The 26917-nt window shown below is 50.7% G+C and overlaps 1 protein-coding gene across 2 annotated transcripts in view; it reads right to left on the bottom strand.

The window, feature by feature from the left end:
• TDRD9 (tudor domain containing 9) overlaps window positions 1-26917 on the bottom strand; it is a 100681-nt gene that overhangs the window by 61007 nt on the left and 12757 nt on the right. The window contains exons 2-7 of one of the 2 annotated variants that reach the window (XM_032345448.1): window positions 24357-24463; window positions 16650-16747; window positions 14625-14846; window positions 13503-13625; window positions 10212-10292; window positions 7408-7572 (exon numbers count right to left, since the gene is read on the bottom strand). In XM_032345448.1, coding sequence (XP_032201339.1) covers window positions 7408-7572; window positions 10212-10292; window positions 13503-13625; window positions 14625-14846; window positions 16650-16747; window positions 24357-24463 — 796 coding nt within the window. Of the gene's footprint in view, window positions 1-7407; window positions 7573-10211; window positions 10293-13502; window positions 13626-14624; window positions 14847-16649; window positions 16748-24356; window positions 24464-26917 lie in introns of those variants that run through there. The other variant, XM_032345449.1, reaches the window with a different exon arrangement.

Genomic DNA, 26917 nt, shown 5'->3' with positions numbered 1-26917 from the left:
GAGTTTATCGATCTTATTAATTCTTTCAAAGAACCAATTCCTAGTTCCATTGCTCTGTTCTGTTCTTTTGGTTTCTATTTCAGTGGTTTCTGCTCTGATCTCAATTCTCTTCTCCTGCTGTGTTTAGGCTTTATTTGCTGTTCTAGCCCCAGCTCCTTTAGGTGGAGGGTTAAGTTGCGTATTTGAGATCTTTCTTGCTTCTTGAGAAAGGCTTGTATTGCTATATACTTCCCTCTTACAACTGTCTTTGCTGCATCCCAAAGGTTTTGAAACACTGTGTTCTCATTTCCATGAGCTTTTTCAATTCTTCAATTTCCTGGCTGACCCACTCACTCTTTAGCCTCCGTGTAGGAGTTCTTTCCAAATTTCCCCTTGTGACTGAGCTCCAGTTTCAAAGCACTGTCATCTAAAAACATGCATGGAATGATCCCAATCTTTTGGTACCAGTTGAGACCTGATTTGTGAAGCAGGATGTTACCAATTTTGGAGAACATTCCGTGTGCGCTAGAGAAGAGTGTGTATTCTGCTGCTTTAGGATGAAATGCTCTGAATGAACGGTGATGTCCATCAGGTCCAGTGTGCCATTCAAAGCCCTTGTTTCCTTATTGATCATCTGCTTAGATGATCAATCTGTTTCAGTGAGGGGGGTGTTAAAGTCCCCGACTATTGTATTATAACCAATGTGTTTCTTTAATTTTGTTATTAATTGGTTTATATAGTTGGCTGCTCCCATGTTAGTGGCATACTGTTAGATCTTTCTGTTGGACAGACCCTTTAATTATAACATAGCGTCCTTCTTTATCTCTGATTACAGTCTTTGATACAAGGATTGCCACTCCAGCTTTCTTCTGATGTCCATGAGCATGGTAAATGGTTTTTCACCTCCTCACTTTAAATCTGGAGGGTCTCTGGGTCTAAAATGAGGCTCCTGCAGACAGCGTATGGATGGGTCTTGCTTTGTTATCCATTCTGATAGATAAAAATGTCTTTTGATTGGGGCATTTAGCCCACTCACACTCAGTTAACTACTGAAATACAAGAATTTAGTGCCACTGTATTACCTCTAAGTTGACTGTTACTGTATATTGTCTCTGTTCCTTTCTGGTCTGTTACTTTTGGACTTTCTCTTTGCTTAAAGGGTCACTTTTAAAATTTCTCGGATGGCTGCTTTACTGATCACAAATTCTTTTAGTTTATCCTGGAAGCTTTATTATCTCTCTTAATTTGAATGAGAGCTTAGGTGGATCAAGTATCCTCGGCTGCACATTTTTCTCATTTAGCACCCTGAATATATCCTGCCAGTCCTTTCTGGCCTGCCAGGTCTCTGTGGATAGGTGCCAATCTATATTTCTACCATTGTAGGTTACGGGCCTCCTGTCCCAAGCTACTTTGGGGATTTTCTCTTTGCCTCTGAGATTTACAAGTTTCATGATCATACATCAAGGTATTGACCCATTTTCATGGATTTGGGGGGGGGGGGTTCTCTTGTGCCTCCTGGACTTGGATGCCTGTTTCCTTCCCCAGATTAGGGAAGTTCGCCACTATAATTTGCTCCAATGTACCTTCTGCCCCTCTCTTTCCTCTTCTTGAGGGATCCAAATTATTCTAATATTTTTTCACTTTATGGTATCACTTATCTCTCAAATTCTCCCCTCATGATCCAGTAATTGTTTATCTCTTTTTCTCAGCTTCTTTAGTCCCATCATTTTGCCTTCTATATCACTAATTCTCTCTTCTGCCTCATTTATCCTAGCAGTTAGAGCCTCCCATTTTTTACTGCATCTCATTAGTAGACTGATTTCAACTTGATTAGATTTTGGTTCTTTTACTTCTCCAGAAAGTGATTCTCTAGTGTCTTCTATGCTTTTTTCACACCCAGCTAGTATCTTTGTAATCGTTATTCTGAACTCTAGATCCGACATCTTACCTATATCCATACTGACTAGGTCCCTGGCGGTCTGTACTGCCTCTTTTTTTTTTTTTAAGATTTTATTTATTTATTTATTTGACAGAGAGAGATCACAAGCAGGCAGAGAGGCAGGCATAGAGAGAGGAGGAAGCAGGCTCACCGCTGAGCGGAGAGCCCAATGCAGGGCTTGATCCCAGGACCTTGGGATCATGACCCGAGCCGAAGGCAGTGGCTTAACCCACTGAGCCACCCAGGCGCCCTGTACTGCCTCTTGTTCTCTTTTTTTGAGGTGAGTTTTTCCATCTTGTCATCTGGGAAGAAAGTGGAAGCTTTTCTAATTATAATCATCAAGACAGTATGGTACTGGCACAAAAACAGACACAGCGACCAACAAGGACACACAACAGAGACCCCAGAAATAGACCCTCAACTCTATGGTCAACTGATCTTCAACAAAGCAGGAAGGAATGTCCAACAGAAAACAGTCTCTTCAACAAATGGTGTTGGGAAAACTGGACAGCCGCATGCAGAAGAATGAAACTAGACTGTTCTCTTACACCACACGCAAAAATATACTCAAAATGGATGCAAGTCCTCAGTGTGAGACAGGAAACCATCAATATCCAAGAGGAGAACACAGGCAGCAACCCCCTCAACCTTGGCTACAGCAACTTCTTCCTAAGGCAAGGGAAACAAAGGCAAAAATGAACTACTGGGACTTCATCAAGATCAAAATCTTTTGCACAGCAAAGGAAAGTTAACAAAACCGAAAGACAAGCAACAGAATGGGAGAAGAATTTGCAAATGACATTATCAGATAAAGGGCTAGCATCCAAAATCTATAAAGAACTTAGCAAACTCAACACCAAAAGAACACATAATCCAATCAAGAAATGGGCAGAAGACACAAATTTTTTTTTTAGGATTTTATTTATTTGTCAGAGAGAGAGAGCGCGTCAGAGAGAGTGCAGGCAAAAGCAGGCAGAGTGAGAAGCACACTCCCCGCTGAGCAAGGAGCCTGATGTGGGACTCGATCCCAGCATCCTGGGATCATGACCTGAGCCAAAGGCAGTGGCTTAACTGACTGAGCCACCCAGGTGTACCTGAACAGACATTTCTGCAAAGAAGACATCCAGATGGCCAAAAGACACATGGAAAAAATGTTCAACATCACTCGGCATCAGGGAAATACAAATCAAAACCACACTGAGATGCCACCTCACACCAGTCAGAGTGGCTAAAATTAACAAGTCAGGAAACAACAGAGGCTGGCAAGGATGCAGAGAAAGGGGAGCCCCCCTACACTGTTGGTGGGAATGCAAGCTGTTGCAGCCACTCTGGAAAACAGCATGGAGATTCCTCAAAGAGTTGAAAATAGAGCTACCCTATGACCCAGCAATTGCACTAGTGGGTATTTACCCCAAAGACACAATTGTAGTGACCTGAAGGGGCACATACTCCCGGCTGTCTATAGCAGCAACGTCTACAATAGCCAAACTATGGAAAGAGCCCAGATGTCCATCGGCAGATGAACAGAAAAGATGAACGTGGGATACACACAACGGAATATTATGCAGTCACCGAAAACCAGTATCTTGCCATTTGCAATAATGTGGATGGAACCAAAGGGTATTAAGCTAAATTAAATAAGTCAATCAAAGAAAGACAATTACTGTATGATTCCACTCATATGTGGAATTTAAGAAACAAAACAGAGGAGCACAGGAAAGAGGGAAAAAATAAAACAAGTCAAAATCAGAGAGGAGACAAACCATAAAAACTTCTAATCACAGGAAATAAACTGAGGGCTGCTGGAGGGGAAGAGGGTGGAGGCATGGGTAACTGGGCGATGGAGATTTAGGAGGGCCGTGATATAAGGAGTACTGGGCATTACACAAGACTGATGAATCACTGATCTCTATCTCTGAAACTAATAGTACAACATACATTAATTAACTGAATTTAAATTTTAAAAAAATTTTTTAAAATAAATAAATGGGGACAAGAAAGGGACAGGAAAGAAGGAGCTGGTTAGGGTAAAGTGAGGAGGGGAAACAGTGAATCGGAAAAGGTCCCTAATGGGCGCCTGGGTGGCTCAGTGGGTTAAGCCTCTGCCTTCAGCTCAGGTCATGATCTCAGGGTCCTGGGATCGAGTCCCGCATCGGGCTCTCTGCTCAGCAGGGAGCCTGCTTCCCCCTCTCTCTCTGTCAAATAAATAAATAAAAACTTAAAAAAAAAAAGAAAGAAAGAAAAAGAAAAGGTCCCTAAGAAGGCAGGAAGGTGAAAGCCTGGGTGCTTCTCCTAGTGACATTAGATAGTACACCCAGGTAACATGATGGCAAGAGTAACAATAAAATGAGAATTATAACCAAAGCCCTCTGACCTCAAAAACCATCCAGAAGAATCTATACAAAACACAACTTCAGTAAGGCTTAAAGTTAATATCTAGTTAGGTCTTACGTTTCCATTCATAGGAATATTTACTGAGCACCTATAAGCCCCGCGCTGTTTGGTACAGAAGGCGAAGATGCGGTGTTCTGCAGCCTGTGAGACACAAGCCACTGGCTGGTGAGGGGCCCTGGCCACCCACAGCGTATAGACTCCAAGGGCAAATGCTCAGGCCTTAACCCAGCTTCTCTGCACATCCCGGAGTAATCATCTAAGTGATTCCGACACTTAGCGGCCAGATGGAGAGAGACTTGCAAACCACTGTTATTCTCACATGCTGAAATGGGACAGAAAATGCAAAAAACAAAACAAAACAAACAAAAAAAAAAAACCTAAGAAAATGAAATTTTCTAAATATGACACATCAGTGCCCTCTCCCCTCCACCTTGAATATGGGCGGTGTTTAGCGCCTCGTTCCCAAAAAGCAAAGAACAGAACATGCCCCTCCTTACCCTGCTTACATCTCATCAGGGTGACAGGCAAAGGGCAAAGAAACAAACCACACATGTACACAGTGCGCACGCGCGCGCGCACACACACACACACGAGAAACAAAGGGGCAGTAGCGCTACAGGGGAGAAGCCCGGCAAACACCTCCTTGGCCAGGAGGTCACAGCCAGCATTGCCGGGGATGACCGGAGCAGTGGTCACGGTGTGACAATACCAGACCTCACCCCTGGGGGCTTCCTTCACGGACACACAGCCCCAAGTGCACTCTTGAGAAAAACATCAGAAAAATTCTCATAGCAAGGGCACCTGGGTGGCTCAGTGGGTTAAAGCCTCTGCCTTCGGCTCAGGTCATGATCTCAGAGTCCTGGGATCGAGCCCCGCATCGGGCTCTCTGCTCAGTGGGGAGCCTGCTTCCCCCACTCTCTCCCTGCCTCTCTGCCTACGTGTCCTCTCTCTCTCTCTGTGTCAATAAATAAAATCTTTAAAAAAGTAAAAATAAAAATAAAAACAAATTTCTCATAGCGGGTGTCCTACAAAAACCTAAGTAGAACTCCTAAATACTACAAGGTCCTCAAAAATAAGGGCGCCTGGGTGGCTCAGTGGGTTAAGCCGCTGCCTTCGGCTCAGGTCGTGATCTCGGGGTCCTGGGATCGAGGCCCGCGTCGGGCTCTCTGCTCAGCAGGGAGCCTGCTTCCTCCTCTCTCTCTCTGCCTCTCTGCCTACTTGTGATCTCTCTCTGTCAAATAAATAAAATAAAATCTTTAAAAAAAAAAAAAAAAAAAAAAGAAACATCTGAGAAACTGTCCGCCCAGAGGAGCATAAGGACACATGACAAGTCTTAGCAATGTGCGACCCTAGGACAGAAATAGGAAACTGGGGGAAAATCATTAAAGTCTAAATAAATACAAGTTCAGTTATAGCAATGTAACAGTTTCTTCACTCTGATGGGTATTAAATGCTACAAACTAAACGTGGCCCATAGAAGCCCTGTGACAGGTATGGAAGACATTCGTTCTAAAATCCTTTTGATTCTCCTGGTTTTTGAAGCAGGTCCCTTAGAAAACTGGAAAAACAAGACATGCTACATGTTCATGCCCACCACTGGCCTCCTCTAACATAATTAGATTTGATAAGCTGCGCCTTCTTACATTAAGTGGAACCTGGTTAGCCGACTCAGGGGCAGTCCAGCTACGGCCCACGTCCACACAAGTGTCTGTAACGAAGGTCAAACTCTTCCACGGGCCAGTCCGGCCCGCCTTACAGATGCCCAAACCGGCTGACCCAGCAAAGCCACCTCCGAGAACTGATCTTCTAGGAAGGCCTCACAACTACACAGGGGTCTTCCACGCGGGCGGCTTACTCCCCAGGGAGGGTCTGCAAACAGTTGTGGTTGTCACAGTGCGGGGGCCTGCTTGCTTCTAGTGGGTCAAAGCCAGAAGTGCCGCTAGGCATCCCACAGTGAATGCACAGGGCACCCCCACCACACACCACACACCACACAGAAGTGCCTAAAATGTCACCAGGGCCCCTGAGGCTACGAGAGCCTGGCCTCTAAGACACACTGTCGCAAGCGCGAGCTGTTCTCCCACAGCACTGTCGTCAGTCAGAGAAGTCCAAGGGCACCTGGGCGGCTCCGTCGGTCAAGGGGCAGACTCGGTTTCAGTGCAGGTCGGGATCCCCAGGTCCTGGGATGGAGCCCTGCACCCACCTCTGCCCTCCGAGAGGAGCTGGCTCCCTCTCCTGCTGCCCCTGCCCCCTCTCTAAATAAATCAATAAATCAATCTTTTTAATAAAAAAAAAAAAGCCCAGAAACACCAGAGACGAGGGAGACAGAGAAGGACACGTGCACGGAAAGAACACAGCCTAGAAAGAGAATGAAGCAAGTACACACGGACAAGAAAAGACCGGAAAAGCTGAGCGAGGACGCAGGCGCGTGTGGAAGGGGCCCGACCTTTCCGTGCAGGGAGGCAGCGCGTTTGCATCCGCGGGCGCAGGCGTGCCAATTTTTTTTTTTTTTTTTTATCGTTTCCTAAGAAATCAGTAACAGGTTTCCTGTAGTCGACAGGGAAGCTGGGCAGAACAGGAGCCAGAAGGAGACAGTTTACACCTGCTCATACTTTCTGATTTTCAAATCCTGTGAATGTCTTGCCCACGTGAAAATCAGCTGACTCAGCTGCAGCAGTTCATGGGAACACGCTGCCAGGGTTCTTCCCTGCAACCACACGCCCCGCCTCCAGGCCACGGCAGTGAAGTTTATATTAAAAGAAGCAGTTTAGGGGCGCCTGCGGGGCTCCATCAGTCAAGCGGCTGCCTGCGCCCAGATCATGATCTGACATTTTTCATCAACAAAGTAGAAAGCCAGTCCGATTACTTTCACCAGAATATACAATGTGAGTGTTTACACGCTCACAGTTCACAAGAAAGGCGGGAGGTTCCTTCCACTTATCCTTCTCCAGTCCCCCCCCGCCCAGCCCCCACCCAGCATCTCCCAGCTCGGACTCAAGCTCGGCTGCGGTCCTAACAACCACAGCTGATGAACGCAGGTTTGACCAAAGACAAGATTCCATTCACTGTAAAAGAAGCTATGCACTCCAGCGCACCCTGCCGTGATACGCGTGCCCCAAATCATCGAGGTAATACTCTTCAATTGAATGGGGCTTTCCTTCCACTTCAAAAATATATGCAGGGTTCATCTTGTTCTGAACAGGAACAGCAAAGTAGTCTGCAAACTCCTTACAGTTGATGGTGGCCGACATCAGGATTACCTACAGAATAAGAGAAACTCTTAAATAAAGTCATCGTAATAACAACTGAAATGAAATACTGTTACAATGCCAAGCTTGTCTCAAAACCTTAGCAGAATACACTGACTCCTCTCTCGTGTCGCACAAATTACTACAGTTGGAAGACCGCTCGCAGACTCCGCCCCCTCAGAGACTCCACCTCTTATTACTGAAATTATTTGTGATCTTAAATAATTTTATCAAGTGAGAAACTACATGTCCAATAAAGCTAAATTATGACCATACATATAAAAGGAAACTAAGAGAAAACAAAAGTAAAACAGAGTACATTACCAGATGAGGTGTCACAGAAAAGTGAGGAGCAGAGCGGCAGAGGCAGACACGGAGTCAGAAAACCCTGCTTCTAAGCCGAGAGGAACCAGACCAGACGTGAGCAGGACACACAGGTTTGGGCACTCACCTCAGGTGCTGGTTTTGCCAGAAAGCCAGTATGAGACAACACCTTTAAGAAACTCAGCCGTGAAGACCAGGAGCAGCCCCCACAGGACATCACACGCGCCCTAGACAAGGTGGCGGCTCCATGAAGGATGTCCGCCACCACCAGCCTCAGAAACGCTCACCAGAGGTAAACACAGCTCCGCCGGCTGCTGACTGCCCACCTGGTCCTGGCAAGCAGGATCTCCCTGCACCTCTCAGCAGAAAAGTAGCGACTTTCTACAAGCGTTATCAGCAGTTAGCGGGCACACAAGCCATGCCTGTTTTCTCCTTTGACATTGGGTCAAACGGGTAAAAAGCTTATTAGCCAGAACTCACTTTAAGAAGAGATGCCTGATGTTGCAAGAAAGGCTCAGAGGAGCCACTCGGGTGTAAGAGAGGCACCCACGGCACTCCGAGGCACAGGTGATCTCCACCGTCCGCTGGCACACAGTGAGGCTAATGACGTGAGGACCTTGGTTCCGCTGAGGCGGCGTGAGGACATCAGGCAAAATCGGACTGCTCAGGGCAACCGAGATTCCACACTGCCACTAGCCTCTCCTCCGAGAGACAACATGGCAGCCCAAGACACTTGCTGGTCCCGGGTGGGACTGGGCTGAGCATGGTCAGCAGCTTCGGGGACAGCACAGAGCCAGGAACCTCGACAGGTCTGTGGGGCAGAAGAGACCTTCAGGCCCATCTGCTCAATCCTGAACTAAGTATCTGACAGAAGCTCTTTTTGTAAAAAGTAATACAAGAAAGAATTTTTGAACATTTCAAAAAACTTGGAACAATGCAATCTAGAACTTGACTTCTAATATCTAGGCCCAGAAAATATTCTGCTTCGTATGTTTCTTAATAAATCAAGAAAATACTGAAACCAACGGTTTCCTATGATTTATATGAGGGGTACCAAGTTCCTGACCACCAGTCTCCGCACTGTGGTAGGCTTTTCAAATCCACGAGTACTCTTCGTTCTCTTTCTTACTGAAAATTTTAAAAGAATGCAATTAATATCTAAAAGTAAAAAGGAAAAGTCTTCAGATGACAACCAAAAAAGGCCCCAATTTGTTCAATAATCTTTAATGCCATCTTTTAAGAGTCCAAAAAGGAATAAGACAGCCCAATTCCTGCTCTGTTTTTACAATCTCCTTGAGCAGTAAGACAATCCTGCACAAATGTCAGCTTCCATTCCTTCAGCGCCCACACGGGGAGCGGCCGGTGGCCCATCCTGGGGGCGGGCCAAGGAGAAGCAGCGCTCCCTCAGCAAAGGCACAGACGACCCAGCAGAAGACAAGGCACTAGGGTTAGAAAGCGGCTTGCTCTCCGACAGCAGCAAACACGGTTGCCGCCTGTACACGAAGACGCCGCCCCCCAGCCACGGCTGCCCTTTGGGAACCTGTCCCCACATACAGGGATGGCCTGTGTCCACAACGCACAACTGTCATAAGCACTCATTATCTTGGTCCGGGTCACAGCTCGCTCCTCTTAGCTCACGTAAGACGCAAACAAAGCTCACACCGCACCGACGCTGTTAGCTCAAGACCTAGAGTCTGCAGGACGGCGGCGCCCGCCACCGCGCTCAGGCTTCCCGTGCTCGTGCTGTGTGCAGAGCAGAGCGCAGACGTGGTCACACGCCTTCACTTTCCACACAAGTGCTGCCACGTGCAGCCCTTCATCGCGGCCAGCCGCTCGCACATCATTTCCTGCCAGGAGAGAATGTCAGAACTGGATGCAACATAACGGCCGAAAAGCGCTCCATACTCCGATCCTAAGAAAACGGCCCTGTGGGGCGCCTGGGTGGCTCAGTTGGTTGGGCTGCTCAGGTCATGATCCCAGGGTCCTAGGATCAAGTCCCACCTCGGGCTCCTAGCTCAGCAGGGAGCCTGCTTCTCTCTCTGTCTCTGTCTGCCGCTCCACCTGCCTGTGTTCTCTCTCTCTCTCTCTCTCTTTCTCTCTCTCTCTCTCGGACAAATAAATAAATAAATAAAATCTTTAAAAAAAAAAAAAAAAGAAAGAAAGAAAACGCCCCTGAGCCGGCTTCCTAGCAAGATGTGGAGACACATACATGACAACAAATTTTAAGAGTCACTGCTCTCAATTCTTTCTATAAAAATAAAGAGAAATACAGCTAAATAATAAACCTCAACCCCACATATTTCTGTTACTCATAAACTCAAATTTACCTTCACAAAACGAGAATTTGTTCTTAAAAGTTTGCGGACTACCAACAGCAGGAAATCCATTTCTTCGGTTCGCTCGTGGACCTACAAAACACAAAAGCGGGGCACCCCCCATGTGAAGCCACACATGCGGGGCCGCCCTGCGAAAGGGTGCGAAGGCAGGTCGTGGTTTCCCTGGCGCACCCGGGGCCTGGGCACAAACCCGCTCTCTCGGCCAAACACACTTCCTTGGGACTGACGCACCCCGGTGAGAGGGCGCCAGGAACACGGGCCACCAACGGGAGGACACAGAAGAGGCGTGGGGGTCCCAGTCTGCCCGCCCCCCCCCCCCGCCCTGTCTCCCAGCGTGTCTCTGGGGCCCTGCTGGCACCCTTGGGCCTGGCCTGGCCCTTCAGAGCCGGTCCTGCCCCGGTCACTCTAACGACAAGCTCACCCGCCCCCACACCGCACGGAGAACCCCGGCCCCGCCGCCCGGGCCGCCCTGGCCAGGCGCACTCCTCGGCCTCGGTCTGCGCTGGTCGCAGCAGCTCAGCTGGGCGGCCGGGCGGCAGCGTGTCCCTCCTCGCGGCGCAGAGCCGGGGGCGCCGGGGCGCCCTGAACGGTCCCGCCAGCCAAAAGCGGGAAAAGCGAACCAGCGTCATGGGGGTCACCCCTGGGTGGGTCCCTCAAAGCTCCGCCGCTCAGGGAAAGCAGCTGCGTCCGCTCCGTCAGGGGCTCCCTCGAAGCAGAGCCCCCGAGGCCCCAGGGCCCCCCACCCCCGGCCCCACTCGGCCGCCCCAGGAGCAGCGGGCAGCAAAGCGCGGCCCCGTGCGGCCGGTTCTCCGCCAGAGTCCGTGGCTTGGTCACTTAGCCGGGATCCCGCAGGGCCTAAGGGACACAAGACTCTATTCGGGCCGCCCCGCCAGGGCAGCGGAGCGATGAGCCCCGCGCCTGAGAGGGGCCACGGCGCCAGGCCCGGCCTTGCTCGCGGTCTCTGAAGGCGGAGGCCGGAGAGGACAGAGAAAACAGAACAAGCACCAAACAGGCGCGGGAACGTACTGAACGGTGGCGCCCACGGCTGCAAACCCGAGAAACACGGAGAGAAACGGATCCCTGCCGCGCTGTCCCGCCACACTCCGGAGCAGCCCCCGACACGCGCCGCCTCCTCACGTTCAGCTCCTCCGTGGCGCCCGCACGCTGCCTCTAAGCACCGGCCTCTCCCCGGGCTCCCGCGGCCACCCCGCTGCCTCCTTCCCCGCTCTGAGGACCCCACTCGCCCCCGCCCCAGGACGCCCAGGCCCCTCCGCGCCGCAGCGGGAACCCGCCCCGGGACTCCCCCGGAAGCCTCGGCCCCACGAGGCCAGCGCTGGAAAAACGCTTGCTGAGTGAGCGGCTCCCCCAAAACCAGCTCGCTGTTGTTCAAGAGCTGAGAAGTCATAAACACGATCAGCCCACGTTCGGCCGCCGGGCTACCCCCAGCCTCCGCTCTCACGTTTCCTGTGACATTCGGTCACCCCCACGACAGAAACGGCACCGCTGATCGCCCTAAAACTTCAAGTACAAGCCAATCCCATCTCGGCTGAAGCAAATACTTATCAGCTGCCCGTCAGGTGCCGGGGGTACGGGACAGCCAGAAGCTGCTGTAACGGTGACAAGAGTCCTCTGCGAGTGGCCAGGCCCCTGCAGGGCGAGACCCTGCCTCAAGTGGCCAGCTGCTGTTCAGCTGCCATGGCGCGGCTTCAGGAAAGGAGCAAGTCAGTGCCACAGGAGGCTGGGTGTGTCTGCACCGCGCACGGATGTGCGCACAAGAAGCCGCCGAGACAGTCAGAAAACACACATGCCAGCTGGAGGGCTCCAGAGCAAACTGCCCAGGGCAAACCCTCAGGGCATTTGCTGGGCGGAGCTGGGACTGGAAGGCTCAGTAAGCGGCCACTTCTGTGAACCTGGCCATGCCACCTTCGAGTAATGAAATCTGCATTTCCTCTCTACGTAACCCAAAGACACTCAAAAACGCCAAAAATCATAAAGTCCTGAAACGTACTACAATGTCACGCTATTTTGCAAAGAATAAGAGATCACTTTCCCACCTCCAACTCTCCCAAACACCCCCCAGTAACTTAAAACCACGTTCAGGGGCGCCTCGGTGGCTCAGTGGGTTAAGCACCTGCCTTCGGCTCAGGTCACAATCCAGAGGTCCTGCAATGGAGCCCCGCATTGGGCCCCCCACTGTGGGGGACCTGCTTCTCCCTCTGCCCCTCCCCCACACTCAGACACGCCCTCAGCTGTCTTCTCTCAAATAGAATCTTTAATAAAAACAGTAAAACCGTAACAGTACACAAGCTAGAACATGCACCCACTCAGCTCTCCCTGCCTGAAGCATGCGTCAGTGTTATTAATGGTCACACACATTTCCAGAGGGCCGAGAGGCCTGACCCTCCACGCCCGCCCGGATGGCTTCATTTCAGCTTCTGTCTTCAGCCCCATCTCAACCTTCCATGAATCTCTGTCTTTGCTCATGCTTCTCATGCCTCAAGAAGTAAGTAAAGGTTTGTAAGGCATAATTACTGGGGTTTAAAACACAAGAATTTGGGGTGGAGGCATTTCCAAAATACCTGGGAAAACGGTCTGAATATAATATCCTCCCCCCTCAACAAACTCTTGTTTAAAATATGAACAAATTCAATTAACTGTCCCATCTTAAGCAAAGCCCAGAAAGGTGAGACTAGCACAAAGATTCTTTACTGAGTTGGGGCTTTTTTTTTAAGGAATTTATCAGTATCTTGTATATACTTCATTGGTTTTGTTAAAAAACACTATTCTCCTTGTTTTACCAGACAGAAAATACCCGTGATGCATACAAAATACCTACATGCAACGTCTGATGGGGCTAACACTCTAAACCAGGGTCAGCAGACTGTCCCTACGAAAGGCAGACAGTGAAGATACCCAGCTTTGCAGAACACGGTGGCTGACGCAGCCACGCGCTCTTCGGCCGCCGCGCACCCGTAAGCAAGCAAGGAAAACCACGTTCCAATGAAACTTTTTTACAAAGACAGGTGCCAGATTTGGCCGGAGCACTGTGGTCTGCCAACCCCACCCTAAACAAGGAATGTGGTCGTAGTCCCCAACCCCCAAGCCTGCATTTTAGAACTAAGAGCAAAACAAAAAATCAACATTCACGAACAGAATAAGACAAATGCAGACCCACAGTGCTTTAGGACCCTTCACAAGTAGGGCGCGTTTACAGTAACCTGCAGTGTTCTCTCTACAACGGGAGCGCGAGTATCGGCAGAGCGGCGTCAAAGAAGCACTTACTTCATCAATGAAGACATGGGTGAATTCCATCAAACTCTTAGCGCTAACAATTTTCTGAAGCAGGACCCCTGTTGTCATATAAATTAACTTGGTGTCCTCTGTTGCTATTTTCTCTAAGCCTACCTAAAAGTAGGGAAGAAAAAGAGAAAGAAGAAAACCTTCAGGTTTAAATGATTTGCATTTACTTACCCAAAAAGGCCATGACCAGTTATTACTGGAGAGAAGCAAGAAAAGGAGTAAAAAATACAGAACTTAAAACTATTGTTCTTGGAGTGCCTGGGTGGCTCGGTTGAGTGTCTGACTCTTACTCTCAGCTCGGGTCTCGATCTCAGGGTCATGAGTTCAAGCCCCACGTTAGGCTCCACGCTGGGTGTGGAACCTACTTCAAACAAGAACGAAAACTGCTCAAGTTGACGGTTTCCTTCTCTTCTTCAGGGGTGACGGAATATGGCTTCTCTACTCCTACCTCATCTGTTTCATTTTCACATTAAGACAACAGCATATGGGGGCACCTGGGTGGCTCAGCGGGTTAAAGCCTCTGCCTTCGGCTCAGGTCGGGATCTCAGGGTCCTGGGATCAAGCCCCGCATCGGGCTCTCTGCTCAGCGGGGAACCTGCTTCCTCCTCTCTCTCTCTGTCTCTCTCTCTCTCTGCCTGCCTCTCTGCCTACTAGTGAGCTGTTTGTCAAATAAACAAAATCTTAAAAAAAAAAAAAAATAACCAAATTCAGTCTCACTGTTCTTGGGGGCCTCTGGGTGGCCTGGTCAGCTGAGAGTCCAGCTCTCGGTTTCAGCTCAGGCCATGATCTTCAGGGTCCTGAAAACCAGCCACGTGGTCCAGCTTCACGCTCGGCACAGAGTCTGCTCGCCCCCCCCCCACGATCCCCCCACTCGCACACGCACTCGCTCATGCCCGCTCCCTCTCACTCTCTTTGAACTGGATAGATACAATATTTAAAAGAAAGTGGCTAGAAGATTCAGTTTCACTATTTTTTTTACTCACACCACAGTTCTGCTCTTTAAATAACTGGTTTCATTTCCACTTCCAGCAGAAAATGACACCCTCTCATCAACTTATATGGAATAAAAATTCCCAAGGAGGGAGACGGCTTGCTCAGTCTCACCTGATAGCCCACCAGACCGCCCAGCGTCCAGGCTCGCTCTCTACTGATCCACCTGGCGATACTGCTGGCCCCGATCTTGCGGGGCTGCGTCACGACGATGTTGCAGTAGGCAGAGCGCTGAATGGAATGGTCCAGGATGTACTGTGGGAGCTGAGTACTTTTCCCACTGCCCGTGGCACCGTGTATAATCACCACAGAATTACTCTCTATCAGAGAAATAACCTAGAATTTTAAAAAAAAATCCTTTTGAGGTTGCCACAAAATTAACGATGACATAACACCATTGCCTATAAGACAGAAGTTTGTCTTCAGAGGATGTTCGGCATTTATCTTCCTTTCATCTTTGAAAGTTAAATCATTATCTAAGCATCTAGATATCACAGATAAGAGGAAGAAGACCGCTAAACGGCGGCTGCTGCTGCGGAAACCAATCCGACCACTGAGCACGGGAACTGTCCACAGGCCAGCAAGCCGGGCAGGTCAGCCAGAGCGCTCCGGCCTCCACGTCTCCTGCTGAAAATGAAAACACATGGGCACCTGGGTGGCTCACTCGGTTGAGCGGCTGCCTTCAGCTGGGGTCATGATCCCGGGGTGCAGGGATCAAGACCAGCATCGGGCTCCCTGCTCAGCGGGAGTCTGCTTCTCCCTCTCCCCTCCCCCTGGCTTCTGATGGCGAACTCTCTGTAATAAATAAATAAATGCTTTAAAAAAAAATGAAAACACACTCAAGGATTTCTATAGTTCTTGCTAAGTCTAAAGGTCTATTATTTTAAAATTGTGTAATGAATCTTATGTAATTCTCCTGAGAAACATGAAAGCACTGCTGTTATTACCCTGAGGTGGTTTAAAAAAATTTTTTTTAAGATTTTATTTGAGAGAGAGCAGCAAGCAAGCACGAGCTGGGGGGATGGGCAGAGGCAGAACTAGACTCCCCGCTGAGCAGGGAGCCTGACTCAGGGCTCCATCCCAGGACCCTGGGACCATGACCCGAGCCAAAGGCAGACGCTTACCCCACTGAGCCAGCCAGGTTCTGGTCTTAAAATTTCTTTTTTTTTTTTTTAAAGATTTTATTTATTTTATTTGACAGAGAGAGATCACAAGTAGGCAGAGAGGCAGGCAGAGAGAGAGGGGGAAGCAGGCTCTCCGCAGAGCAGAGAGCCCGATGCGGGGCTCGATCCCAGGACCCTGAGATCATGGCCTGAGCCGAAGGCAGCGGCTTAACCCACTGAGCCACCCAGGCGCCCGTGGTCTTAAAATTTCAATGGAAACCCTGCAGACTCACTTCCGCTGCTGCACACACAGACCTTACGAAGCACTTTCAAACCGCAGTCTGACCCCCACCGCCTCCCACCGGTTCCACCCTCGGTGTATCTCAGCTCTGCTCTCTCTGGCAACTGCTGCGGTCGGGAACACGAATTAATTCGCGTATAGGCCTCTGAAAATAAATGAAGGATATCCACTCTACAAAAACTTCTGGCTCACTAAAATAAAATAAAACTTAAATTTGGAACGTTTATGGTTTAGTTTTACCTGTAAGTGACCCTTCTACTACTATATATAAGGTTCCAACACGCTCATTTCAGACCTAGTTTAATAATGTGTAATGAATGAAAAGCGTAATCAGCCTGCTCCGATATCTGGCCCAGCATTGTTTAAAAAAAGGTATATTAATGACTGATCAAATCACCTAACAGGCCAGCAGAACGCTAGAGAGGGCTGTGGCCCGGAGCAGTATTGAGACTTGGCAGGGAGCTTCCCCCGAAGCAGCTCTGCCAGGGACAACAGAGGCGCCTCGGACCAGCGATCTGCGCCGAGGGAGGCTGAACCAATGAAAGCGCAGCCGGAAGGGAGGCCACAGACACCGGGACTAAGAGGCCCGGGCACGGGCTCCTACGGGCCCCGGAGTCCGCCACAAACCAGGTGTGCTTGCCGGGTGCCTCATCACATTCAAACTGTAGACCAAAATGTTGGGCCATGGACGTTTACTCAAACAGCAGAATTATTATCAGACAAAAATAATTTTACCTCTTCCTTACACCGATTTATAGGCAAATCAGGATATTTATAACTGGTCTCTGGGATGCGTATCACATTGCTTAATTTAGCTGAGGATGGCCTTGGACCTGTGTTCAGACAAAACAAATACAATGCTATTAAGTGTCTGAAAAAGGAAAACCTAAACAATCCAACATTATATCTATCTACACACACAGCACGTACACGTTCACACACACAAACATAAAAGTACATCCTACAAGCTAACACCACCAGCACGGCAACCAGGAAACTCCCTTCATACCCACCACGCCACAGTCCCTCCCCGCCGGATACACACGTTCTCAGGTTCATCACTAGTCTAATAAAAATTAAAATATAACTATTCTATATTTGAATCGAGGTGTGTAGTACTTATTCCAGATTTTAAAAACAGAGAAGCCAGACCTGTTTCAATCTCACCAAACAAAGGTAGCCTTTTTTTTTTTTTAATTTTATTTATTTATTTGACAGGGATCACAAATAGGCAGAGAAGCAGGCAGAGAGAGAGAGGAAGGGAAGCAGGCTCCCCGCTGAGCAGAGAGCCAGATGCCGGGCTCGATCCCAGGACCCTGAGATCATGACCTGAGCCGAAGGCAGCGGCCTAACCCACTGAGCCACCCAGGCGCCCCAAAGGTAGCCTTTTACAGCCAGCAGTGCTCTTCCTAGGGCGCCAGGGGCCACAGCCACAGGAGAACTCTGCAAACCCTGCCCTCCACTCTCCGACCTTCTGGTCAGACCCTCAAAAACAGGCATTCTTCTCCCATTCTCCTGTCTCACTTTCCTCCTGCCAATCTGCTCAGCTTTTAAAGAACCCCATCACCAATACCACCCCGTTTTCCCAAGTGTACCCCCACCACTGGTCTCACCCCTCTCACCCCTGGTTCTCTCAACTAAGGACTCCTTAGAATTAACCACACTACCTGCCAAACATTGAGTTGGAGCAAAATCAGATGCCTGGACAGTTCCTCATTTAAAACTGGTTCCGACAGTTCATTAAATTATTTCGAACTATGAATGGTGGCTGGGTATCCCGATCAACCCACAAATGTAAGAACTCATATATTTACAAAAATGGGGAGAAAATAAACACATTCCCGTGCTTGATGCTGGTAGGTTTATCAATCAGTAAAAGGCCTTTTTTTTTTTTTTAATTTGACGGAGATCACAAGTAGGCAGAGAGAGAGGAGGAAGCAGGCTTCCTGCTGAGCAGAGAGCCCAATGCGGGGCTCCATCCCAGGACCCTGGGATCATGAGCTGAGCCGAAGGCAGAGGCTTTAACCCACTGAGCGACCCAGGCACCCCAAAAGGCCTTTTTTAACTACTAGAGAAGAGGGATGAGAATCCACACAGCAGCGGGGGCTCCTGAGCTGGGACACTGCTGCCAGACCGAACACGCGGTATGCACAGCATGGGACTGAGAAATGCAGGAGGAACTCGGCAAAGAGGAGCCAAAGTTGGAAAAGACTCAGAATTATAGGCGCGCCTGGGGGGCTCAGTTAAGCATCTGCCTTCGGCTCAGGTCATGATCGCAGGGTCCTGGGACTGAGCCCCACATGGGGCTCCCTGCTCAGAGGGAAACCTGCTTCTCCCTCTCCCACTCCTCCTGCTTATGTTTCCTCTCTCGCTGTGTCTCTGTGACAAATATATAAATAAAAAATCTTTAAAAATAAAAATTTTAAAAATGTTTTTTACAAAACTCAGAATTATAAGAAGGCAGCAGCTAGGCTGTTTGCTAAGACTTTAAAACATAGTTCACTGTGCTGCAAACAGAGCCATTACTTGGACAACACTGATGTGACTTACTTTCCTTCATCATGTGCATCTTGAAGGTTGCTACTTAAAGACAGAAATCTTACAAGAAAAAAATACTGAAGTCTTGACGCTATTGTCTAAACCCTAGCCCTCCCTCCCCGGAACCCAAACACAGTTGGACGTTTCCAGGTCACTGGCTGAAGCATACCCAGCACAAATCAAGTCCTGTCCCCACGGCCACCGCCAGAGGGGACAGGAAACCGAACAGGACAATGTCCATGGCCACCTGGTTCTTTCATCTGTGCAGTAGCAACAAAGTCAAAGGGAGGCGACCAGGAAAAGCATCACTCGTTAAGTTCTCAAAGAAAAGAAAATGGATGATTTAGGGAAAAATCAGCAAACTACAAAAGGCAAAGGGTAATCCAAAAGTGCTGTAAGAAACACATCTAGCTCAAAATTCACTAATTTTCCCGTTATCTTTTTCTCCTCAGTTATTAACATTAAAATATTTTACACGAACTGGAAAAAAAAAAAAGGAAACCATAAAAACTGTCTTGATGAAGCTGCCCCACCACATTCCCACCAAGCATATATAAAAGTCTAAGCAAAAAATTCAGCAGTTAGGAGTTCCAACAGTATATAATGGATTCGAACTGGAGAACATAACATTTCTTTACTTAAATTTTAGACACTGTACATTACAGAAATAAGTTTAATTACTGCATCACCAATTAAAAATCTTCAAAATAAGTCATTATACATCACTCTTTCACGTACGGAATGGCATCCTGAATACAAAATTAAACTTGACGTGTTTCCCTTTGGACTCAGTCTATATTCCACACACTTCATTCTCTTAAAGGCAAAAAAAAAAAAGCTCTGAGTGGGGTGGAAACAACTAAAAATATCACCACATGAAAAGGGCAGCAGCGTTTAATCACAAGCCAAAGACTCCATCCCAGGACAAACTCAAAGCCATTACAGGAGAGCATACGGGGCACGGGGCGGCTCCGTCAGTTAAATGTCTGCCTTTGGCTCAGGTCATGGTCTCAGCGTCCTGGGATCGAGTCCCCCATCAGGCTCCCTGCTCCACAGAGAGTCTGCTTCTCCCTCTGCCTGCTGCTCCCCCTGCTTGGGCTCTCTCTGTGTCAAATAAATAAAATCTTTTAAAGGGGGAGGCAACATAAATGCTGCAGGAGTCCACCATTTGGGACCAGGCTCAATCAATCAGAAATACCATTAGATCTCGATTTTTTAATTTAAATTCAACTAATTAACATAGAATACATTATTAGTTTCAGACGCAGTTGCATGTAGCCCCCAGGGCTCATCACATCACGTGCCTCCTTCATGCCCGTCACCCGGTTACCCCGACCCCCCACCCACCCCCTCCAGCAACCCTGTTTGTTTCCCAGAGTTAAGACTCTCATGGAGAATCCTTACGGTATGATTATATAAATTTCCAGAGAACACAAATCTAAAGGAAAAGATCACGTTACCTTGGGACATGAGCAGGAGTGTGTTGCGGGTGAGGGGTGGGGAGAGGCAGGAGCGACAGATTCTAAAAGAACATGAAGACACTTGCAGGGGATGAGTACGCTTGCTATCTTGTGCTGACGGTTTCATGAATGTGTGCCTGCGTGAAAACTTACCAAATTGTACTCTTCTGTACATAGTTTATTGTGTGTTGATTATACCTTATTACAGCTATTTTTAAATTAAAAAATATTTTTTAAAAAGAGTCTCTCAGGGCGCCTGGGTGGCTCAGCGGATTAAAGCCTCTGCCTTCAGCTCAGGTCATGATCCCAGGGTCCTGGGATCGAGTCCTGCATCGGGCTCTCCGCTCCGGGGGGAGCCTGCTTTCTCCTCTCTCTCTCTCTCTGCCTCTCTGCCTACTTGTGATCTCTTGTCTCTCAAATAAATAAATAAAATTTTTTTAAAAAAATTAAATTAAAAAATATATAAATAGGGCGCCTGGGTGGCTCAGTGGGTTAAGCCGCTGCCTTCGGCTCAGGTCATGATCTCAGGGTCCTGGGATCGAGTCCCGCGTCGGGCTCTCTGCTCAGCAGGGAGCCTGCTTCCCTCTCTCTCTCTCTGCCTGCCTCTCTGCCTACTTGTGACCTCTCTCTCTCTCTCTCTCTGTCAAATAAATAAATAAATAAATAAATCTTTAAAAAAAAAAATACATATATATATATATAAAAATAAAAATAAAAAGAGTCTCTCATGGTTTGTCTCCCTCTCGGACGACTTTCCATCCAGTGCTCCTGCCCTTCCCCGATGACCCTCTGTGCTGTTTCTTATATTCTACATGAGTGAAACCATATGATGATTCTTTCTCTGACTTATGTAGCTCAGCAGACTACCCTCCAGTTCTATCCACGTCGACGTAAATGTTAAGTAAGCCCTCCTTCTGTTGACTGATATTCCGTTGCACACATGGACCACAGCATCTTTCTCCACTCATCTGTGGATGGACGTCTGGGCTCTTTCCACAGTCTGGCTATTGTGGACGTTGCTGCTATAAACATTGTGGTGCACGTGCCCCTTCAGGTCACTGCATCTATAGCTCTGGGGTAAATACCCAGTAGTGCGATTGCTGGGTCGCAGGGCAGCTCTATTTCCAACTTTCTGAGGACCCTCCACGCTGTTTTCCAGAGCGGCTGCACTGGCTTGCATTCCCGCCAGCAGTGTAGGAGGGCTCCCCTACAAATAATTTTTAAAACCACTTACTTAGATCAAATAAAATCTGTATCACAGCAAGATCAAAAGTACTAGGAAACGAGGTATTTTGTAAGCGGATATAACCTGTGCTGCAGGACTGGGACTGGAGGTATGGGTGTGAGCTCCTGGCTGTGACACAGACCAGCCCGGAGACAGGCAGGACAGCTGTGCGTACGCATGCGCACACACACGTTAACATCAACTCTCTTCCCCGGGGCTCCAGAGGCACCTCAAAGCGTGGGGCCCAGCTTCCGGCCTCCTGCCGCCTTCTCCTCCCTCGCCCCGGATCCGACCCCGCGCCACCCGCTGCGCAGTTCTTCCCATGCCCGCCCCTCCTCCCCCGGCTGTCATCACGACCGAGTCTCCCCTGGGCAGGACCGCCCCTCCTAACTCCCCTTGGTCTGTTCGGACCCCCCCAACAGGACAAAGGCGGTCTTCCGGAAACGCAGTTCTAATCATACAACATCCCCTGCTCCTCTCACGCTCATCCCAGGATGAACCTAGAACCTCTCCTGGCTTCCCACTACTCGGAGTATCAAGACTAAAACTCCTAGCTATGGCCACAGCCGCTGCCATCAGCCGTGCCTCTCTCACCCAGCCCCATCCGGTACAGCCGCACCGGCTCCCTACTGCTCCTGCAATAAACGAAGGGGCTTAAAACGACACAGTCTCATACGGAAAGTCCGAAGTCCAACATCCATCTCACTGCGCTAAGCTCGAGGCGCTGCACAGATGGCTGCTGCACGGATAGTTCTGGATGGATGGTTCCGGGAAAAATCTGTTCCCGTACCCGCTCAGCTTCTGGACGTGCCTGCATTCCTTGGTCTGTGGGCGCCTTCCTCGAATCACTCCAAACTACGGCTCCCACCATCACATCTCCTCCGACGGACTCTGACCCTCCCACCTTCCTTGTGGAAGAACTCCGCGATGACCCTGGGCGCCCCCCGGGGCAATCACGCCATCCCAGCTGCCAGGTTCCTTTTACCCTGGAAGGTACCACAGTCACAGGTTCAAGGAATTGCGAAGAGGACCTCTTGTAGGGGTATTATCCAGCCTACAACTGACCATGCCCAGGCCTGCCCACCTCCACCCTCGACTCTCAGCAACAATGCCTGATTGAGGGCCGGAGCCCCAGGCCTCGTCACAGACTGCACACGTTCCCTCCGCCCTGACCCCCGGCCCACCCCGGTAACTCCTATCACCCTTCAGCTCCAAGCTCAACTCGTACAGAACCCTTGTCTTGGGCCCCCGTAGAGCTGTCTTTCAGAGCATTTATCTCCAAAAGCGTGTGTCTGGGTGACTACACGATGAAATGGTAATCTCCAGGGAGGGCGGCCCAGGTCTTATTACTCAGCATACCTCCATGACCCCATATGGGCCCTGGCGCACGCCTTAACCAATCCTTGTTGCTGAATGAATCCTCTGGATGCAGTCAAAGCTGTCATTTATGTGACTGCCTAGTGAAAAGCTCCAAACAGGGCGCCTGGGTGGCTCAGTGGGTTAAGCCGCTGCCTTCGGCTCAGGTCATGATCTCAGGGTCCTGGGATCGAGTCCCGCATCGGGTTCTCTGCTCCGCGGGGAGCCTGCTTCCTCCTCTCTCTCTCTCTCTCTGCCTGCCTCTCTGCCTACTTGTGATCTCTCTGTGTCAAATGAATAAATAAAATCTTTAAAAAAAAAAAAAAAAAAGAAAAGCTCCAAACATGAGGCGGCCAGGGACAGAGAAAACAAACAGCTGCTCCAAACACTAAATATTAACCCAAATCAAAAGTTACTAGAGCAGACATTTCCAATTACAGGCGCTCACTGGAACCCTGCTAGCTCAGACAGGGGCGCTCCCACGGGGCCGGCTCCAGGACCAGCTCCAGGACCAGCTCCAGGACCAGCAGCCGGTACGCCCCAGGGTCAGTACATATGGTGGAACCAGAAGGATCACATCACAGTCATCTGAAAACTAGTAAGCTTCCCCAAGTGGAAAGAGGAGATGATGGGTATCTTTGCACGACAGGACATGGCTCTCCCAGGCTTCTACGGAAGCTGTGTCACAGTCCAGAACACATCCCCTGTGCACTGGCAGTTAAGAGACCTCCAAGGCTTCCCACAGGCATGCAGCGCAGCAATCGGCCTTCTCAGACGTACAAGTCTGTAGTTCCCTTAGCGTGAGTAAGGACTGGTCAAGGTGCACCACGTTTTGAGCCACCCTTTCTGGTGACAGTACGCTAGACTCGTCCGACAAACATTCCTCCTCGGGGCAACTGAGGGCAGGAGAGGAAATACGCGAAGGGCTCCTGGCGGCGGGGCCCGCAGTAGGGAAGCCCACGGTGCGGCCACAACCCAGGGAGGGAGGAACAGGACCCCACGCGCTCCTGCTGTACGCCGAAACCCAGGCAATGGGAAGGTGACCCGGATACAGTAGTACAGGGACCCACACGACGGGAAAACAGGACTAAGTGAGACTCGCGGCACAGACGATGGCTCGGGACTTTCTCAGAGCTGGGGAAAGATACCAACATTCTGCACCCTCAAGAAGCCCGAGCAAATCCCAAGAAGGACACAGATGAATGCGCTGTCACATATGCGCTCAATTTCGCAGTTTTTGAGAAGAAAAGGACTCTAACCCCCGCGTCTGCCCCTAAGTACGAGGAGGTGCGTACAAAGGGTAGAAGGAAAGGAGACAGAGCTGCTTCTTGAGCTGACAGAAAGTCTGTGAGAAAGCAACACGTCGAACACTGACTTCTGTCGCACAAGCCGGGCCCAGGGCTAACCAGCCGCCGGCTGAGAAGGCGACACCGCGCCCTCGCACAAAGTGAGCAGCTTAACCCGGACTCGCCAGCTACAGCCAAGTGGGGAGCAGCTGTTCCGAGAAACTTTCACTTTATACAGTTAAACGTTACTTAAATTTGTTTTAATATGTTTGTTGTTTTAAAAAACTGTAGTCCTTTTTAAATGAAAATTTTAGGCAGTTCTGGCGGGTGCCCAGGTGGCTCCGTCAGTGCCGTGAGCAACTCCTGACCTTGGGGCTCAGCACCAGTCCTTCTAAAACAGAGACTATTTAGAAACTATGTTTAAAAGAAAAAAAGGGATTTACAACCCAGTATACACTCCCCCTGAATTAACTAGCAATATGGATTCTTTCTTGAGGGAAACAGTACATCTGTTACGGGCTTTCCAGACCGCGTGTCTTACCTGTGACCAGCTGTCCGCACGCACAGACGCACTCACCGGGGCCGCGGGCCGGCTGCTCCCCGCCGCACACGTCCAGCGCTCGCGCTTCCCGCTGCCGGAACTCGGCGATGTACTCCACTCCCGAGCCCCTCCGGCCAAGCGGCCTGCGAAGAACACGCACAGTCAGTGCACCGCGTCTGCGGAGCCAAGGAGCCCACGCCCCGGGTTCTTGCACGGTTCCTTCCGCCTCACGTCCCGGAAGCGAGCGGCGACGGTCCACCGGCCACTGCGAGCGCCGCGTCCGCTCGCCCCTTAGCGCCAATTCTAACGGAGGAAGCTGCTTCCTCCTTCGGAGTGACGGAAAGAGGAACTCTCCGGTCACAGCGCAGAGCGGGGAGCGGGAGGAGCACCCGTCTTCCGGAGCGGCCGTCTGCCCGTGTTGCGGGCCAGCGCACTGCGCTCTCAGCCGGCGCTCGCTCCCACACGCCCAGCTCAGGCGAGGCCCTGCCTGGCCACGAGACATGCAGGAAACAACACAACGTCCCCGCCCTCAACGACCCGTCCCTCCAGTGCAGGAGCCATCACACACACAACGTCCTCGTTAGTGACGGGGCATTTGAACGGGACTCCGGGGTGGAAGGGCGCAAACACGAGGAAAGGAAGGAACTTTCTGCGGTATCTGTGATCGTTAAGACCTGAAAACCACGTCGGGCAGAGAGCCGAGCTCGGCCACGGCGCGCTCCCACTGGCTACGCATCTCTGCAAGGACCGCCATAGCTGTTTCCGTACTAGCAGGTAAAAACGTCCAAGATGTTAAGGGAAAAAAAAAAAAGGACAACTGCAATACGACATGCAAAAGACACTATCAGTTCTGACACGTTCTCAGTACTTCATGCCCCTGCTGTCACAGAGAAGACCATATAATACCACGTCTTGAATTAGAAGATTTACTTTAATGAGATGTTACTTGCATTAAATTCTACTTTCCGCCTGACAGTCATGGCTAACCGCGGCATTCTTTTGGTTACCATTTACCTGACACTCATTAATCAAATTAGTATTCAGGGCGGACTCCACACCAGGCACTGTCGTAAGCTCTTGGGATAAGGCAGCCCCGGGGATGCCTGGGGGCCTCCGTCAGTTTAGTGATGACTCGATTTCTGCTCGGTTCACAATCTCAGGGTGATGACATCGGGCCCCACACTGAGCCCCACACTGGACTCCACACTGGGCTCCACACTGAGCCCCACACTGAGCCCCACACTGGGCTCCACACTGGGCTCCACACTGGGCCCCACACTGAGCCCCACACTGGGCTCCACACTGAGCCCCACACTGGGCCCCACACTGGGCTCCACACTGGGCTCCACACTGGGCCCCACACTGGGCCCCACACTGAGCCCCACACTGGGCTCCACACTGGGCTCCACACTGGGCCCCACACTGGGCCCCACACTGAGCCCCACACTGGGCTCCACACTGGGCCCCACACTGAGCCCCACACTGGGCTCCACACTGGGCCCCACACTGAGCCCCACACTGGGCTCCACACTGGGCCCCACACTGAGCCCCACACTGGGCTCCACACTGGGCCCCACACTGAGCCCCACACTGGGCTCCACACTGGGCCCCACACTGAGCCCCACACTGGGCTCCACACTGGGCCCCACACTGAGCCCCACACTGGGCTCCACACTGGGCCCCACACTGAGCCCCACACTGGGCTCCACACTGGGCCCCACACTGAGCCCCACACTGGGCTCCACACTGGGCCCCACACTGAGCCCCACACTGGGCCCCACACTGAGCCCCACACTGGGCCCCACACTGGGCTCCACACTGGGCCCCACACTGGGCCCCACACTGAGCCCCACACTGGGCTCCACACTGGGCCCCACACTGAGCCCCACACTGGGCTCCACACTGGGCACGGAGCCTGCTGAAGAGTCTCTCTCCCTCTGCCACCGCTCCGCCCCCCGCCCCCAAAAAGCAGCTGGCAGACCGTCCTCATGGAGCTTCCAGTCTAGTCAGGAAAAGAAAAATAAAGGCAAGCACAGTATGCTAGACAGAGAGCAGTCCAACCAGCAGACGAGACGGCTGGGCGGCTGCCACGTGGCCCATGGTGGGCTGACATCAGAGCGAAGACGGGCAGCGAGAGGAGGGCCGTCCCCCCACGGAGGGGCGAGGGCTCCTGAGGGACAGCGGCGGGAAGCCGGAGCCCGGGGCAAGCGTGCCACCGGAGGCAGGACGCCGAGGAAGCCAGCAGCAGTGGGGGAGCCCAGAGGTACAGGGAAGCGGGGTGTTTCCCGGGGACGGCGGGGCAGGCTGCCGGCAGGCGCTGATGACAAAGAGTGTGACTCCTGCTCTGAGGGCCACGGGCTCTAAGCGGGGACGGAGAAACAGCAATACCGAACTCCTGTTCGAGCGGGCTGGCTCACGGCCACAGAGGCCGGGTGAGGTGGCCCGGGACGACGCAGCCAGAGCGGGGAGAGCACCGGACACCCTAGCTCAACAGCCCAGGCCAGAGACAGGCAGCCCGGACCAGAGCGGCGGCAGCTGAGGGGAGCCGCGGATGCTGGTGAACTAGGTCTGGATGCGAGAAAGCAAGAGTCAAGAAT

This window comes from Mustela erminea, chromosome 5 (genome assembly GCF_009829155.1).
Source record: "Mustela erminea isolate mMusErm1 chromosome 5, mMusErm1.Pri, whole genome shotgun sequence".
Classification (NCBI taxonomy): Eukaryota; Metazoa; Chordata; class Mammalia; order Carnivora; family Mustelidae; genus Mustela; species Mustela erminea.
This window is presented reverse-complemented; position numbering and strand designations above follow the sequence as displayed.